This window comes from Gavia stellata, chromosome 2 (assembly GCF_030936135.1).
Source record: "Gavia stellata isolate bGavSte3 chromosome 2, bGavSte3.hap2, whole genome shotgun sequence".
NCBI classification, from domain to species: Eukaryota; Metazoa; Chordata; class Aves; order Gaviiformes; family Gaviidae; genus Gavia; species Gavia stellata.
The window spans coordinates 112,054,630-112,072,006 of record NC_082595.1 but is presented as its reverse complement, the minus strand read 5'-3'; the positions used below and the strand labels follow the sequence as shown (position 1 = coordinate 112,072,006).

General features: G+C 60.7%; 1 protein-coding gene across 1 annotated transcript; it reads left to right on the top strand.

The window, feature by feature from the left end:
* Positions 1-10,178: 10,178 nt before the first annotated feature.
* Positions 10,179-14,949, top strand: CHRNA2 (cholinergic receptor nicotinic alpha 2 subunit). The gene is made up of 6 exons (XM_059828892.1): positions 10,179-10,242; positions 11,502-11,656; positions 12,398-12,442; positions 12,668-12,777; positions 13,199-14,291; positions 14,824-14,949. Exons 1-6 carry the CDS (start codon positions 10,179-10,181, stop codon positions 14,947-14,949), a joined length of 1,593 nt encoding a protein of 530 aa, XP_059684875.1.
* Positions 14,950-17,377: the final 2,428 nt, after the last annotated feature.

The window sequence follows — 17,377 nt, the reverse complement described above, 5'->3', positions numbered from 1 at the left end:
CACACATGCGCACCTACATGCATGCATGCACGCACACATATATGCATGCACATGCACACGTGCGCACCTACATGCATGCACCATGCACGTATATATGCACACATGCACATGTGTGCACCTACATGCATGCACACATGCACACATATATGCACACATATGCACACATGCGCACCTACATGCATGCATGCACGCACAGTATATGCATGCACATGCACACGTGCACACCTACATGCATGTGCCATGCACGTATATATGCACACGTGCACATGTGCGCACCTACATGCATGCACGCATGCACACATATATGCACACATATGCACACATGCGCACCTACATGCATGCACGCATGCACACATATATGCACACATATGCACACGTGCGCACATACATGCATGCACCATGCAGACGTGCTCACCTACATGCACGCACCATGCACACATACATGCACACATGGACATGCAAAAATGCACGCGCACAAGCATGCGCATAAACACACATGCAGACGTGTATGCACACATACACATGCATGCACGCACATGTGCACATACGTGCACACACACGTGTGTGCATACGTGAAACACGTGTGTGCATGCTGAGCATGTATGCACACCACCAGGCACGTTGCTGAGGATGTGTGTGCACCATTAAGCATGCGTGTGCGTCTCTGAGCATGTCTGTGCACACTGAGGCTGCGTGTGCACAGCCACGCATGTGCGTGCATGCTCAGCACTTGTGTGCACGCTCAACACACGTGTGCGCTGCCAGGCATGCGCGCAGATGCTCAGCACACGTGTGCACTGCTGAGCATGTGTGTGCACTGCTGAGCACAGGTGTGCACCACCAGGCAGGTGTGTGGGCACCGAGCGTGCACATGCACGCTCAGCACACGCCTACATGCCAAGCACATATGTGCACACGCGTGCACGCCGCCCGGCCATTTCAGCAATCCTGAAACCCCCCCCGGAGAGGCAGCCCAGGGCGGGGGGCATGTGTGACACCCCCCCCCCATGCACCCCAAAGCAGCCTTGGCCTGATGGGTGCCAGACACGGCATGCCCGTGGCTGTGGCCGTGCCCGTGGCCACGCGTGTGCGTGCGCGTGGGCCGGCCCCGCCTCGGGGAGCTGCCAGCAGTGCCGTGGCGGGACGGCCGCGTCGCCGAGCGGTGAGCTGGGCATGGGGGAGCGGGAGGGATCGGCAGCGGTTTCGCAGGCAATCCCAGCCCCCCCCTGCCTCAGTTTCCCCACCTGCAAACCAAGGGGTGGGATGCTGGCTCGGCCGCAGCCTGGGGGGGAGATGGGGGGGTAACTGCACCCCTGCACAGCGCAGCAGAGCTGGGGGGGCTGTGCCTTGCGGGGATGGCGATCGGGGAGGGGGCAGAGTTATTTTCGGGGGGCTGAAGCCCCGACAAGCCATGCATTTACGGGCAGCATCCCGCTGCCGGGGTGGGTGTCCCCCATCCCTCGTCCCCAACCTCCCGCTCTCCCCGGGACCCCCCAGGGGACCCCCCAGCACCCTCCCGGGGTGGTCCAGCGCCGGGTGAGCGGCTGAAGCCCCCTCCCCTGCCTGCTGGCATGGCTCCGATCTCCGAGGGTTTTCCTCCTCGTCACGGCGAGCCCCCCGCTCACCCCCAAACTGGGGCCGCAGCCCCCCGAGGCCCAGCCGCCGTGACGCCAAGCCCGGCTTCTCCCCGGCTAAAAGGTGGGAGCATTTTTGGGGAGGGGAAAAAAAAGGGGAAAAGGAAGGATTTTGCTGGCCTTGTCGCTAATTCCGGTGGGAAGAGCCGGGAGGAACAACCCAGCCTTGGTGCCAGCGAAATGCCAGCACGGCTACGCCTCTGAGACCCGGCCAACTCGTGGCAGGGCTCGGCCGCGGTGCTGCTGTGGTCTCCGCCGGGGGGTCCCCCAGCTGCCGTCCCCCCCCCCCTGCTTTTGGAGCCCTTCGCTCCAAAGCGAAAACCACCCACCCCAGCCAGGTGCTGGCCTGAGACCTGGGAAGCTCATTGCACCCCATGTTGCTGGCACAAAGCCTGGATGCCTGTGGGACCCCCCCCCTTCCCTCTGCAGAGGGGCTCAGGGCCGGCTGGGATGGTGCGGGGTGCTGGTGGGGACCCCCCCCGAGCCCCCCGCGCCCGCCGCGTCGGCAGCCTCTGGCACCCGCTCCCCCGGCCCCGGCGCCAAGGCTTTCCGGTGGCGGTTTTGAAAGAGCCGTATTGTCTGCCCCCCCCACCGCGGCCTCCTGCTTTTCCATGGCTGCCGAGGGGGGGTTGGGGGGGACGAGCTGCCCCCCGGCAGGATCGGCCTCACCCCAGCCCTTGCCATGCCCCCTCCGTGCCTCAGTTTCCCCATTGCTATGCTCCATGTGCTGCGCTGGGGGGGGGGATGCAGAATGCATCCCCGGGGGGGTGTCCTCCATGATGTGGGGTGACCGGGGTACAGCACCCCCAAATCCCAGCAGCCAGAGAAAAATGCGTGGAAAAAGAAGGGTTCTTGGGGGATTTTGCTGGTGCAAACTGGGGGGTCCATGGGGGTGGACCCTAAAAGGGTCTCAGAGGGTGTCTCAGCCTCAGCCTCAACCCCCCCATTTCTCTTTGCCCCTGCAGGACACCATGGTCCTGGGGGGCCCCGGCTGGTGCTTGCTGGTGGGGCTCTGCGCCCTCGCCCCCCCCGCCACCGCCCAGGGGGGACCAGAAGAGGAGGTGACACCCAGCGCCAGGACGGAGGAGTTGGGGTACCACCTCGCCCAGGATGGGGACCCCCTCCGGGACCCCCAGCGCTGCGGCATCACCTTCCACACCCCCAGCCCTTGCAGCCCCCGTGGGCCACCCCCTTCCACCTCTGGCCATGAGCTGGATCATCTCAAGAACCTCTTGCAGGACACCAAGGCCAGCCTGAAGGACGTGGAGACGGCGGCCACCCTGGAGGACAACCAGACCCGCTACCAGGACGTCATCACCGAGGCGCTGCCCGCCATCCGTGAGGCCAACCTGGAATTTCGGGAGAGCCTGGAAAATGTCCGCAGGGAGCTGGAGGCTCACGTGGCCGAGGCCGATCACCCACAGACGGCGGAGAAGAAGGAGAAGTAAGTGCCGTGGGAAGGGGATGGACCAGGGGAGATGCTCCATGCAGCTGATCCCCCGAGATCCACGGGTGGGACCCAGCCCCAAGCTGCGGACACCTTGGGGGGGGTGTCTGGGTGTCCCCAAGGGTCCCGCAGCCTTCGTGGTGGCTCTCAGGTGACACGCGGGGTTTGGATGCTCAGCAAACCGCTGCCGTTAACATCCCCATGCGTGTGTCCCTGCCCTTAACCCCCCGCAGCGGGGCCGGTGGGGGGTCCTCTGAGGGCAGGGTGGGATGTTGGGGGGGGGACACGACACGACACCCACTCCCCAACCAGTGCCCCAGTGCAGCTGAGCCACAACGTGATGATGGAGCAGCATTCGCCAGGATGGAGGGGTCGGGGTACCTCCGCTCCCAGGCTGGGGACCCCCCTCCGGGACCCCCAGCGCTGCAGCATCACCTTCCACATGCGGGGAGGCTGGGGGGGGACAGAGGGGACACTGAGCCTGCTCTCTCCCCCCGCCCAGGCTGCGGAAGGGTGTCCGTGTGGTGGCCCACATGCTACGGCTCACCGGCCGCCTGGCCCAGGCCCTCGACGCCACCGCCCGCCGCCTCCACGCTGAGCTGAGCCGGCGTCTGCAGAGCTCGGCCGCCCGCGCCGCCGCCGCCGCCGAGCCCTAGGACAGCGGGGACGGGCCCCGCCGTCACCCTGCACGTGGCCTTGCTTGCTGGTAGGACCCCAACCCGGCTCATCTCCACGGCTTTTGGGGTGTCCTGGAGCCTCTCCCCGGCCCCGGGAGCTGAGACGTCGCACGGGGTGTTTGCAGAACAGTCGGGGCGATGGAGCCGGCAGCGCCGGGAGGGGACGGGAGGTTGCTGCCCGCTACGTGATGCCATCGCACACGTGATGCCATCGCACACACGATGCTGTCGCACACACGATGCCATTGCACACACGATGCCATTACACATGTGATGCCATCACACATGTGATGCCATCACACACACGATGCCATTGCGCACACGATGCTGTCACACACGCGATGACATCGCACACACGATGCTGTGACACATGCAATGCCATCACACACGTGATGCCATCACACACATGATGCCATTGCATATGCGATGCCATTGCACATGTGATGCCATTGCACACACGATGCTGTCACACACACAATGCCATTGCACACATGATGCCATCGCACACGCGATGCCATTGCACACACGATGCTGTCACACACGCGATGCTATTGCACACACGATGCTGTGACACATGCAATGCCATTGCACATGTGATGCCATCACACACATGATGCCATCGCACACGCGATGCCATCGCACACACGATGCTGTGACACATGCAATGCCATTGCACATGTGATGCCATCACACACATGATGCCATCGCACACACGATGCTGTGACACATGCAATGCCATTGCACATGTGATGCCATCACACGCGTGATGCCATCGCACATGCGATGCTGTTGCACACATGATGCCGTTGCACACACAATGCTGTCACACACACAATGCCATTGCACACACGGTGCCATTACACACGTGATGCCATCGCACACGTGATGCCATTGCACATGTGATGCCGTCACACACGTGATGCCATTGCAGACGTGATGCCATTGCACCCACGATGCCACGTGATGCCATCACACGTGATGCCATTGCACGTGTGATGCCGTCACACACGTGATGCCATTGCAGACATGATGCCATTGCACCCACGATGCCACGCGATGCCATCACACCTGATGCCATTGCAGACGTGATGTCGTTGCACACGCGATGCCCATAACCCCAGCCCCAAATGCTCCATGCATTTATCCTGCGAGAGCTCTGCCATCACGCAGCAGAGCCCGGTGCCACCGTGTGTGCCCAGCCCTGTGCCCGGGGGAAACCCCCTCCTTCCCACGCCCAGCAGACCTCCGCACCCCTTCGCTCCTCCCTGCAAGACCTTTATCCACGCAGGCTCCCTTTTTTCGCAGCTAGCCAGCCCCGCGTGCCCTCAGCAAAGCCCTCACACCCGGCACCTCGCCTGAACCCGGCTCCTGGGGCTCCCCAGAGGGGCTTAAAAATTAACCCCAGCAATTTGAGGCTCGGCTGCACCTCGCTGGCGGTCCAGCAGCATCGAGCGGCTGGAGATGAACCGCCCAGCAATAAATCAAAGCTGGCAACTCGAGTGTTCCCAACCCACTGAGGTTCGGGCAGCGGGAAAACAGCTGGAAGCAGAAAATCCTTCTGTGTTTGTAAGCCCGGAGGTTCTCCCGGGAGGCTGGAGGGAATGGGCAGGGCCACCCCGGCACGCCGTGCTTGGGGCACCCCAATACATCCATGGTGCACCCCAAGGATGGGCAAGAGGCAGGAATACCCGGGTGGCAGCGGCGCTTCTGCGGGAGCTGCAGGCAGCGAAATAAAGATGCATTGCGCTCTGCCAGGCGTCAGCGTTATCTCCGCGTCTGTTTTCTCTCCATCCTCCGCTGTCTAAGGGAAAAGGAGGATGGATGAGGTTGTCTGCGGCGTTAACTGCCCCTCCACCTCCAAAAGTTGACCCTGATCAGGAGCCCAGCGAAGGGGATGAACCCCCCGGCATCCACGATGCTTCCCACCACCCCCCCAGCCTTCAATCCACCATCCCAGCAGTCAGCTCCGTTTTTTCCTCCCCAGAAAAATCAATGTTGGTTGTCTTTTTTTCCCTGATTAATACACTACGGTCTTACTCGACTCATCCTTCTCCCTAATTCCCTTCCTTTGGTGGGCCCGGATCGATCTCCAGGAGCGGTCCTTACCATTTCCAGCTGCTCCCCATCCCTCTGGCATCCATCACTCCGTCTTTCCCCCTCCCCATCTCCCCAGCTTCGGGGGTCTGTCCGACACCGGACGCTCCCTTTGGCCTCGCAGGCAGCCTTGGGACGTGGCCATGGGCTCAGGGCTCTGCACCGTGGCACAAGGACAGGGCTTTGCATCGCACCGCTGGCTGCAGCGTGGTTCTCCGGGGCCGGGGAGGTTTGCCAGGGTGATTTGATGCAATCATGACATTGGTGATTAAAAAAATGGGGTGGTTTGATGCAATCGTGACATCGATGAGACATCTGGATCACCCCAATGTGATGTTTGCATCGGTGAGGTGTTCGTGGCCGTGGGTCTGGAGAGGGGACAACCAAGTATCTGCCTGGCTTTGGCATCGGCTGCTGCTGGGGTGGTGGGATGGCGGGCTGCCAGCTCCGTGGTCCTCTTCCCCATGGATTTCTGGTATTCAGCATCCCAAGGATGGCGGGGACAGTCACACGGATGCAGGCGGGATGGGGCTCCTGCATCAGGCAGCAGCAGCAAATTCAGGTGCCCTCCATGTCCGGCTCTGCCTCTTCATTTATCTCCCAGGGGAAAGGAAGGAAATTGTTGGGCAGGTCCCCCAGGGCTGGAAATTGCAGTCCTGGGCTTCATTTGTAGGAAGGTTGCGCATTAAATTTCCTATCAGGAAGGAAGGAGAGAGGCTGGTCTGGGGAGAGGGCTGGGTCATCGCCCGGGAGGTCGGGGAGCAGGGCTGAGCTCTGGGTTTCCCATCCCTTTGCGGTCGGAGGAGCACCTCTCCTGCCCAAAGTAGCCCTGTCCCCATCCCTGTCCCCATCCCCTCGGATGGGGACACCTGAGACAGGCAGGGGAAGGGGTCTGCAGCAGGCGGGGGGTGTCCTGACTTTGCTTTCCAAATTTTACCACCGTCCCCTTGGCAGCGTTTTACGGGGGCATGTGTGGGCTGAGGCAGGCGCTGCGTGGGGCCAGCTCAAGACCTTGCACCCCGTGTTCCCCAGAGCAGGGGACATAGCCGCTCCCTGGAGCTGCCCATGGGCAGGTTGGCACCAAAGCCCCAGCCCGGGGCTGTGGGGCAAGTGGGGAAACCCTGATTTGGTGGGGACTGGGGCAAGCAGCCCCCTGCTCCCCCCCACCCGGTGAAAGAGCCTGGACCTTTGCAATGCGCCCTGCGATGCCCCGTGTGATGCCCCGTGTGATGCCCCATACAATACCCCCTGCAATGCCCCGTGTGATGCCTCGTGTGATGCCCCATGCAATGCTTCCTGTAACACCCCATGCAACATGCTGTGCAATGCCCTGTGCAATGCCCCCTGCAATGCCCCAAGCAATGCCCTGCAATGCCCCATGCCATGCCCCATGAAATACCCCATGCAATGGCCCCTGCAATGCCCCATGCAATGCCCCATGCAATGCCCTGCGATACTGCATGCAATGCCCCCTGCAATGCCCCCTGCAATGTCCTGCGATGCCACATGCAATGCCCCATGCAATGCTCTCTGCAATGCCCTTTGATACCCCATGCAATACCCCATGCAATGCCCCCTGCAATGCCCCCTGCAATGCCCTGTGATACCCCATGCAATACCCCATGCAGTGCCCCATGCAATGCCCCCTTCAATGCCCTGTGATGCCCCATGGAATGTGCCCAGCAACACCCCGTTCTGTGCTCCGGCTCCGCTGCACTTTGGCTCCTGTTCTCCGTCCCTCTCCCCCGGCCGAGCAGTGCCTTGGAAGACACTGAGAAAACCCTGGCAAATCCAGCCCTTTCCGACCCCGGGGAAGCTCTCCCAATGCACGGGGGGCAAGGAGGGCCAGGGGAGATGATGCCCCTCCAGCCTTCCTCCCCCTCGTCTCCCCGTCCTCCCCTCCTTCCCTGCCTGGGCATGGCTCTCCCTCCTCCCCCAGCCCCTGTCGTCACCGCCACCGCTTCGAGTAAGAGCTGAGACATCCTTCGCCAGAGCCCAGTCCTCGCCAGAGCCCTCGCGGCACAGCATCCCAACCCTGGCATGCCAGAGGGACCGGGGGGCTTCGGGGACCCCCTCCTTGCTCTCCCTGCAGCAGGTAAGGGGCTTCGTTGGGTCCGGGCTGGGTGTGAAGGAGAGAAGCTCTTTTTCTCTACAAATATCCACGATTAAAGCTGTTTGCAGAGCACCGAAGCGATGCTCGGACCATCAGCAAGCGATGGGGAGGCAGCAGCAGGGAAAGTTTCCCAGCTCTGCCTGAAGTTCCCATCTAAACCCCAAAAATCCGCCTTTAAAACCTAATAAATAAGTTATTTATTCTCGCTGCCTCCCTGACTGCACATCTGGATGCCGAGAGCTTCGCGGGGCATAGAAGTGCCTCCCGGGGCATCTCTGCTGCGGGGTCAGCGCTTCAAACCAAGAGCTTCGTGTCACGGAGCGACAGGAAATCCATCAGGGGAATGGTCTGGATGCAGGGAGACGAGGCAGGGCTGTAGGTAAAGGGCAGGCGGGAGGGCAGGGCTGCCCGCCCCGCTGCCAGGCTCTGCCCGAGCTGCCTGATGCCGCCGGAGGAGCACCGCGGCGGGCGAAGCAGCGACGGGAGGGAAGGGGGATGCGGGTGCAAGGTGCTGGCCGGGTGACGGGGTGCCACGGCACCCTGGGGTGGCTTGTGTGCGTGCGTGCGTGCAGTCTCCCACCCACAAAGCCCCTTTCCCTCCCACCTACCCATCCCCACCGCGACCCATGGGTGCATGTCCCGCATGGGCTCCTCTCCACCCATGTCCCCTCCCAAACCCCCTTTGCCACGTACAGGCAGTTTCAGGGACAGCTTTGCATTACCCATGGCACCTCCTTCCCCTCTCTGATATCTACGAGAGCTTTGGGGAACCCGTGACATCCCCACTTGCATGACCCTATAACCAAACCTGGAGCAGGAGCAGCTCCCCCAGAACCCCCCCGTACTCTCCGGTATACTTAGATATCTCAGCCAGGAGAGGCACATCCATAATTTTCTCTCCAGCTCAGCGCAGTGGCCGGTGTTTCTCCTCCCGTTTCCCACCCCCTCCGCCATCCGTGTATTAATCAGTTGAAAACTGCGTAGAAGATGATGATGAGTTCAGAAGAGCTTCGTGGCTTTAGGGGGCCAGGGAGGAATTTAAGCTAAAGGAGCTTTTTGTTTAGCAACATCAGTGCTGGGCTGGGAACCTCCTTCTCTTCGGGGATGAAAGCAATTGCCTCCCAGAGAGGGGATGCTGCTCCTGGGGGCATGGGTCAGGGGTGGAGGAGTCACCTTGTAAGCAGGAACAGATTTCGGGGCCTCTGCAGAGCAAGTGATTTCTCCCCTTGCAGAGATTTGCTTTGCTGGGGAGGGGAACCAAACACATCCATGGACGGATGGATGGATGCATAGGTAGATGGATGCATGGATGGATGCAAGGGTCAATAGATACATGCATGGATGGATGACCGAACAAGATGGATTGATGGATGGATGGATGAGGGTGGCTGGTGAAAGGATGATCGTCTTCTCAGAAGTGAGTGCTCCTGGAGAAACCGGCCCCAGGAGCCCGTTCGGGGCAGCGCAGTCTCTTGGAGCAGCTGAGATGCTTCCCCCTCGCTCGCTCTCAGGGCTCGAAGCAGCTTCTGGTTGGGGAGGGCAGAAGGATGGCTGAAAGCAGTTATTTTCTGGTCACCCCAGTAAGGTTTGGAGCTCCAGGCTCCATCTCTGCTGTTAAATCACCCAGGGCAGACCTGGGCTGCCCATTGCTTTAACTCGTGGGGTCCAGCTGCCCATCTGCCACCGACGCTGCCCAGATTCGTGCCCTGCCTGCCCGAGGAGCACTCGTGAAACGGGGAGCAGATGCTTTGGGGACATTTTCCCTTGACTCTGCCATGGTGGCAGCTCGGATCAGCTCCAAGACCTGCTTGCGGCTGGGAGCGGCTTTGAGGGGACCACAGTGGGACCGTCACCTCCCAGACCTGCACCACCGTGGCATCGCGGTGACAGTGCTGCTCTCTGCTGTCTTTCCAGGGATGAAATTTGGGGCAAACGGCTCAGCAGAGCATCCCAGCCCACACACCCACCCTGGCCTGGCTATGTCCTTGCTGAGGATCTCCCAGCCCACATCCAGCTCCCTCCATGGCTCCTCCAGCGCTCACTAATGGTGGGGACACACAGGACACCCCGTCGGAGGTTCCCTGTGGTGTCTTTCCCTGCTGAGCGTCCTCTCCCGTCACCGTCTCAGCTCATCACTCCCCCTGGTCCCTCCTGGGGAGCTTTGCAAACTACTCCAGGAAGGGGGGTCCACGGGGGACACTAGTACAAGGAAGATGGGGCGACTGTCCCATGGCATCATCCCCTTCATCACGTGGTGCTTCATCACCTTCCAGGCGGGTAAGGGTGGCTCTGGATTTCCCTGGGATACCTGAATTTCCTTCGCTTGAGTTCTGCCTTCCCATGGGTGTCACACATTGGGCCCCCGGGGTGTGTGTGTGTAAATATGGGGAGAGGGGAGAGGAAGCCAAGGGGATTGTGGTGCATGTGCATGGAAACCCAGTTCTCCCCCAGTTTACCCCCACGCAGTCTCTCCATGTCCCCAGCCTCCGCACTGGCATGGTGTCCTGCACCACGCGCTGTGCTAGGATGGGGTTCGTGTCTTTGCAGCGCAGCTTGACACCACCCAGACACTTGGGTGGGGGTGGTCTGCTCTGGGTCATCCCCCACAGGGGATGCACCTCTGGGACCCCAGATCCATCCTGTGCAAGCTAGAAATGTTGGAAGGATGGGAAAAAAATGGATTTTGCTTCCACCCCCCATCATCACAAGACCTCCCAGGAGCTGGGCATCTTGCTTGCCTCTTCACTTGGGACCAGCCCTCCCTAACACCTCTAAGACCCTCAAAGCTGCTCAGCACATTGTCCCTGGCCAAAGTACAACAACCGGGGCCCCTTGCTGCGGTTGCCTGCCCAGTGGGGAGAGCTTGCACGGGGCCTGGGGCATGCTATGGGGCCGTACACCCATCCTTCTTCAGGGCAGAGCCACCCGTACAATGTCTCTTTAGTTGCACATCACTGTGCGAAGCCCTTCCCTCCCTCCCTCCCTCCCTCCCTCGGCCTCCCTCGACTCGCTGGTGGAAATTTATGGGGCTCTGCAGCGAGCAAGGACAGCTGAGCGATGCACCGCAAGCTGACGGCACCGAAGACAAACGCCAACAATTTTTAGGCAGAGCAAAGAGCGTTGCGCTCCCTCCCAGCCCTGTCTCCAACCCAGCCTGAGGGATGGTCTCTGGGTAGGCTGCAGCGGTCCCAAGGACTGGGTCAGCCTCCGCCTTGCAAAGCTGAACCAGTTAGCACCAGTAAGAGCAGCTGGAGGGGACTGGGAGAGGGACCTCAGCCACCCAAGAGTGGGATTTTCTCAGCCAGCATTGCAAGGTTGACCTTGCACCACTTTCCGCTCCCCGTGATGAGCATAGGGCAGCTTTGAGGGGGCTAATTCCCCTCTCCCCATCCCAGGGTGGGTTTGGCATCCCTGCCTGCTGCGGCAGAGAGGGGACTTGCCCAGAACAGGCACCCCATTTCAGTGGGGTGCAGGGGTGTGGAAGAGGGGGTCAGCGAGCTCTCCCCCACCCCGTGTCCATCCCACTCTCCCCATAGCCGCCTGCCTGCGGAAGCAGCCCGGCAGCCACGCTGAGGAGCGCCTCTTCAAGCACCTCTTCACCGGTTACAACCGTTGGTCGCGGCCGGTGCCCAACACCTCTGACGTGGTCATCGTGAAGTTCGGGCTCTCCATCGCGCAGCTGATTGACGTGGTGCGTAGCCCACTGGCGGAGACCCCAGTTCTGCATGGTGTCTGTCTTTTCACCAGTTGGTCCTACTGGTCTGCCAGACCAGGGCCTGGGGACACTGGTGGAAGGTTGGGTTCAGGTACCAGCAACCTCCTGGCCATCTCCAGTGGGTGACAAATGACCCACTCTGTCTTTCCCAGACGTCCAATGAGGTCTGCACTCCTCCTCTCCATCCCAAACCCTCCCTTCCCCTGACAGCAGGAGAGCATCAAGGAAAACCGCAGCTCTCCATCCCTGCCATGTCCTTACCCACCACCTACCTGCCCCGGGGCACCTCTGGGTTTGTCTGTCCATCCATCCCTCGCTCATTCCTCCCATACACACCCATCTCTCCACCCATCCACCTATCTACCTATCTATCTAGCCACTCATCTACCTATCCATTTGCCTGTCCACCTATCCATCTGTCCATCTATCCATCCTTCCACCCACTTGTCCACGGGACTGTACATTTGTCCGTCCATCCATCCATCAGAGCGGCTCAGAGCTGTACGCTGCAATATGCTATTTCTTGCTGCCATCTAGTGAGCAGATATCTCGGGGAAATATAGTGTCTCCTTGGACTTGTACCAGTACCAGTTGCTTCCAGGAGCTGAACCCCAGAGATGGAGGGCAGAAAGTGAAAGCAGTGATTTGGGGGACAATGCGGTGATGCGACAAGTCCCCTCTTCATCTCTTCTCACCTCTCCCTCTTTCCCACTGCAGGATGAGAAGAACCAGATGATGACCACGAACGTCTGGCTGAAGCAGGTGGGAGCCTGTTCCCTCTCCGGGGCAAGGGCAGGAGCATGTCAAGGAGGGGACAGCGTTTGGGGCAGAAAGACTCTACCCGGGGGGGCTTGGTGGCATCTCCATGGTGCTGTTCCTCTGGGGGATGCTGCCAGAGGAGGAGAAGGAAGAGGAAGAGGCATTGGGCAGCTTGGTCACACCAGACCTGGGGCCACCTGATGCCCTTCCCTCCATGTCTCCCTCCAGGAGTGGAGTGACTACAAGCTGCGCTGGGACCCGGCGGACTTTGACAACGTCACCTCCATCCGGGTGCCCTCTGAGATGATCTGGATCCCCGACATCGTGCTCTACAACAAGTGAGTGACGCTGCTGAGATGGGGCATCCCTAAGATGGGGCATCCCTAGGGCCAGCTCCCCCATCCCATCCCATCCCATCCCATCCCTTCCCATCCCATTCCATCCCATCCCATCCCATCCCTGCAGCTCCCTGGTGCTGGCAGCCCCCACAGGCCTCCTGCCCCACATCCCACCCCAGTGGTAAGGATACAAATCAGTCTGCATCTGTCCCCCCATGTCCGGTGCTCATGCTCCCACCCATCTCCATGCTCTGGGTGATGCCCAGGAGGGTGAACCCAGCACCGTGCAGGGGTGGACGATGGGGCCACAGCCTCAAATCAAGGCTCATACCAGCCCTAAGAGCGGAGGGAGCTCTTGGCCCTATTTCTTGGGGGAAACGCTTCATCCTCCTCTGACCTTCACCTCTTTCCATCCCTGCAGTGCTGACGGGGAGTTCGCCGTGACACACATGACAAAGGCCCACCTCTTCTCCAACGGGAAGGTGAAGTGGGTGCCGCCCGCCATCTACAAGAGCTCGTGCAGCATTGATGTCACCTTCTTCCCCTTCGACCAGCAGAACTGTAAGATGAAGTTTGGCTCCTGGACCTATGACAAGGCCAAGATCGACCTGGAGAACATGGAGCACCACGTGGACCTCAAGGATTACTGGGAGAGTGGCGAGTGGGCCATCATAAATGCCATCGGCACCTATAACTCCAAAAAGTATGACTGCTGCACTGAGATCTACCCTGACATCACCTTCTGCTTCATCATCCGCCGCCTCCCCCTCTTCTACACCATCAATCTCATCATACCCTGCCTGCTTATCTCCTGCCTGACCGTGCTGGTCTTCTACCTGCCCTCTGACTGCGGGGAGAAGATCACCCTCTGCATCTCCGTCCTGCTGTCCCTCACCGTCTTCCTACTGCTCATCACGGAAATCATCCCGTCCACCTCGCTGGTCATCCCTCTCATCGGCGAGTACCTCCTCTTCACCATGATCTTCGTCACGCTCTCCATCATCATCACCGTGTTCGTCCTCAACGTCCACCACCGCTCCCCCAGCACCCACACGATGCCCCGCTGGGTGCGTAGCTTCTTCCTCGATTTCATCCCTCGCTGGCTCTTCATGAAGCGACCCCCGGCACTGCCCCCTCCCGAGGGGACCGCGGGGCAGTACGACCTCCCAGGGACGAGGCTCAGCACCTCCCGGTGCTGGCTGGAGACCGATGTGGATGACAAGTGGGAGGAAGAGGAGGATGAAGAAGAGGAGGAGGAGGAAGAGGAGGAGAAGACATACCCCAGCCGCCTGTCCCAGGCGGGCTCCCACAGCCAGGGCGCCCAGTGCCGTTATGGCTGCGGGCGCCAAGCTGGGAAGACGTCAGGCGGCTCAGCCCCCCGTGTGCCCCCCAAAGGGGAGGAGGAGGAGGTGGGCTCGGACCGGGGGCTGATGCTGTCCCCCAGCATCCTGAAGGCCCTGGAAGGGGTGCAGTACATCGCGGACCACCTGCGAGCTGAGGATGCTGACTTCTCGGTGAGTGGGTGCCCCTGAGGGCTGTGGGGTGAGGAGGGGGTCCCCCACTTGTACCTCCATGGGGGGGGTCCATGCTGGCACCCCTGATCTGTTCCCTGGCTGCTGAGGACCCAAAGCCAGCGAGAAGATCAGTGACCACCCCCTGGGAGACGCCCAGTCCACCGGGTCAGTCGAGGGCTCCTCCAGCTCCCGTCCCTGGTGGCTGTGGGGATGTTGGAGGTCCCTCTCCTGCCCACGCTGTCCTGCCCTGGGAGAGCAGCGATGGCCCAGCCTGCCCCACTGGGACCCCGCTCAGAGGCTGCACCCCTACTTTTACCCAAGTGGTTTCAGAAAACCCTGGGTGGGATTAGCTCTGCCCCGAGCCCCATCCCCTGACAGGTCCATCCCCCAGCCCTGCTGCTCCAGGGATTTCCCAAGACACAGTGTATCTCCTTGCCCTGAGGAAAACGGTGGATGCAGAGGAAGCCCCGGGTCCTCACAAATGGGGGGTTGTGTCCTCTGCCCACGCTCACAGCCCCTCTCTGCTTGGCAGGTGAAGGAGGACTGGAAGTATGTGGCCATGGTGATCGACCGCATCTTCCTCTGGATGTTCATCATCGTCTGCTTGCTGGGCACCGTGGGGCTCTTCCTCCCACCCTACCTGGCGGGGATGATCTAGGGGCTGGGTCAGGCTGCGGTGGGGATGGTGGGCGACGCACGGTCCCTCCTCCTGGGGAGCGGGCATGGTGGTGCCCACATCCAGCTGGACCCTCACCTCTCCCTGGGAGGACATGGTTGCAACCATGGAGGACCCTCAGATGGGAAATGGAGGGTGAAGCAAGGACTGTGCCGAAGGGTGACCCGGGGATGGTGGGGAGGGACAGCTGCCTGCCATCCCACCCGGGGTGGTCACAGCCGTCCCGGCGTCGAGGAAGGCACGGTACAGCGTCTCCATTGCTCGAGCGCAGGCTGGAGGCATCTAGGAGAGGCATCTGCTTCCTCGAGCTGCTGCAAGTCCTACCCAAAACCCAAGAGCTGCATCTGGTTTTGACTCCAACATGCTGGGCAAGAAGAGAGGACCTCACAGCTGCTTTAGGACACATCCTGACCACAGGGTGCTCAGGACTGCAGGCTGGCGCGGTCATGCATGATGCGGGGCAGGTGATAACGCTTCGGATGGTCCATGCAGATGAGGTACTGTCACGGGATGGAGGTCCCTGCTCAGCCGCATAGCTCAGGGGTCTCTGCTCTGCAAAGCTCAGCCCAGGCAGAGATCCTCTGCAACCCGCCGGCACCCGCGGTCGCTTCCGCACCATCCCACACCGGAGCTCAGGGCAGCAGGGAGACGCGAACAGCCAACCCAGAAACGTGGAAGGGAAAAACCACCCTGCAGAACAGGATAACCCACCCAGCCACGGCCAGATGTTGCCTACAGACCCCGGGAGCTCAGGGGTGCTGCCTCACGTGGGGCTGGCGGACTTGGCTGGCATGGGGGAACCTGCACTGACGAGGCCCATCCCAAGCAAATCCTCCTCTCCCTCCCACGTCAGATCCCAAACCACCTGGCTCTGATGACTGCTGCAACCCAGCTTTTAATTTCTAGCTTCCATATACCCTAAAGGGCATCTACTCTCTTCTTCCATGCCCTCAGAGACACCAGGATTTTCCAGCGATGTTTTCTCCTCCAGCAGACCAACCCAGGCATCGTGACACTGGATGCAGTCTGAGGGGTTTCAGAAAACACATTGTGCTTTCAGGAGTGAAATGGGCCGGAATAAACGGTGTCAAGGAGGGATGTGCACATCCCGAGGGTGTTGCAGCCACTCATGCAGCCTCCGGTGCTGGCAGGCTGGCTCAGGCGTACGCACACGGGGCTGAGAAATGAGATGTGCGAGGGAGCGAGTGCCCAGGCGTGGCTGGCGGGCTGCGTGCACGGGTCTACGTGTGTGTGTCTCTAACCTGGTACACACACGGGCTTTAGGGCTCTGCAGCTCCGGGAGTGCATGGGTGCAGAGAGTTCTCCTGCGAGGACAATTTCTGGCTTGGTTGGGGCTGCGTCTCCCTGGGTTGATGCAGGGGTGTTGGCTGGAGGTGACCAGGATGGGATGCTCAGCACCCCGGGCACTGCCAGGCCACGGCACGGCTTCAGCAGACCTCACCGCAATGGGGCAGAGGGGGAGCTCGGTCCCCTTCCCACGTTCATCCCTGCAGCCCCTCTCACCAGCTGCAGCCAGCACCCACCACCCCTCTCAGCTCAGCCCTGTCTGACTGATGAGGCCACCAGGGCACAAGTTCTGGGGTGACCCCCCCAGTGTGGCACTAGATCCACAAACATCCTTCTTTTGGGGGGACCCTGTCTTCGTGGCTATGCTATCCCGTGTAAACCACTTCCCAGCAGCCTCCACCGTGAATTGCCCATGAGTTCCCAATAATCTTTGAAAAGCAAAGGTCAAATGGCTGCAGATCCTCTCACTAGCAAGTCCTGGGGTGGGAGCAGCAGGAGTCCAGGACCATCGTATGGATTGTGGGCTCAACAGGAGCGAAACGGGGCTCCAGAGGGGATGCGGACACAGCAGACCCAGGTTCACCCCAGCAGCTCGCCCGGGGATGCTGCCACCGGGACGGCGCTTCCCCACGCCGGCAAGATGGCTCAGAGGTCTGAGCAGCACCATCCTTACTCTTTCTAAGGAGGTGCTGGTGACCAGGGGATTTGTCCCCACGGTATGGGGGTGACAGGCAAGCACAGGCACAGCAGGGCTTTGTGCATGGTTTATCTCAGCCAGAATGAGCAGCGTTGTGGGAAGATGCTGGGGAAAAGCCCGAACCGTACGGTTTCCAACTCAAAGCACAAACCGAACAGAGACTTGGTTTGCCGTCGTTGCTTACACAGAGCATCTCAGAGAAAACTCAGCTGGAAGAGGCACCGTTCTCCTGGTTTGTGTCACAGAAGGCTGCGGTCCGTGGGGTCCCATCCCTCCCTGTGCTCTGCAGGCTTGGGGCTGAGCACGCTCCAGCCACGGGCGCCGGAACCGGCTCCATTGCGGGGTGCGGACCCGCCTCCCATCATTAAATAAACTCTTCTATACAATGTACAAGGAAATGCAAAC

Coding starts and splice junctions, on each gene's coding strand:
- CHRNA2 (XM_059828892.1), top strand. CDS start 10,179: ATGGGGCGACTGTCCCATGGCATCATCCCCTTCATCACGTGGTGCTTC. Junction 11,657..12,397: donor TCGCGCAGCTGATTGACGTG/GTGCGTAGCCCA, acceptor TTCCCACTGCAG/GATGAGAAGAACCAGATGAT. Junction 14,292..14,823: donor CTGAGGATGCTGACTTCTCG/GTGAGTGGGTGC, acceptor TCTGCTTGGCAG/GTGAAGGAGGACTGGAAGTA.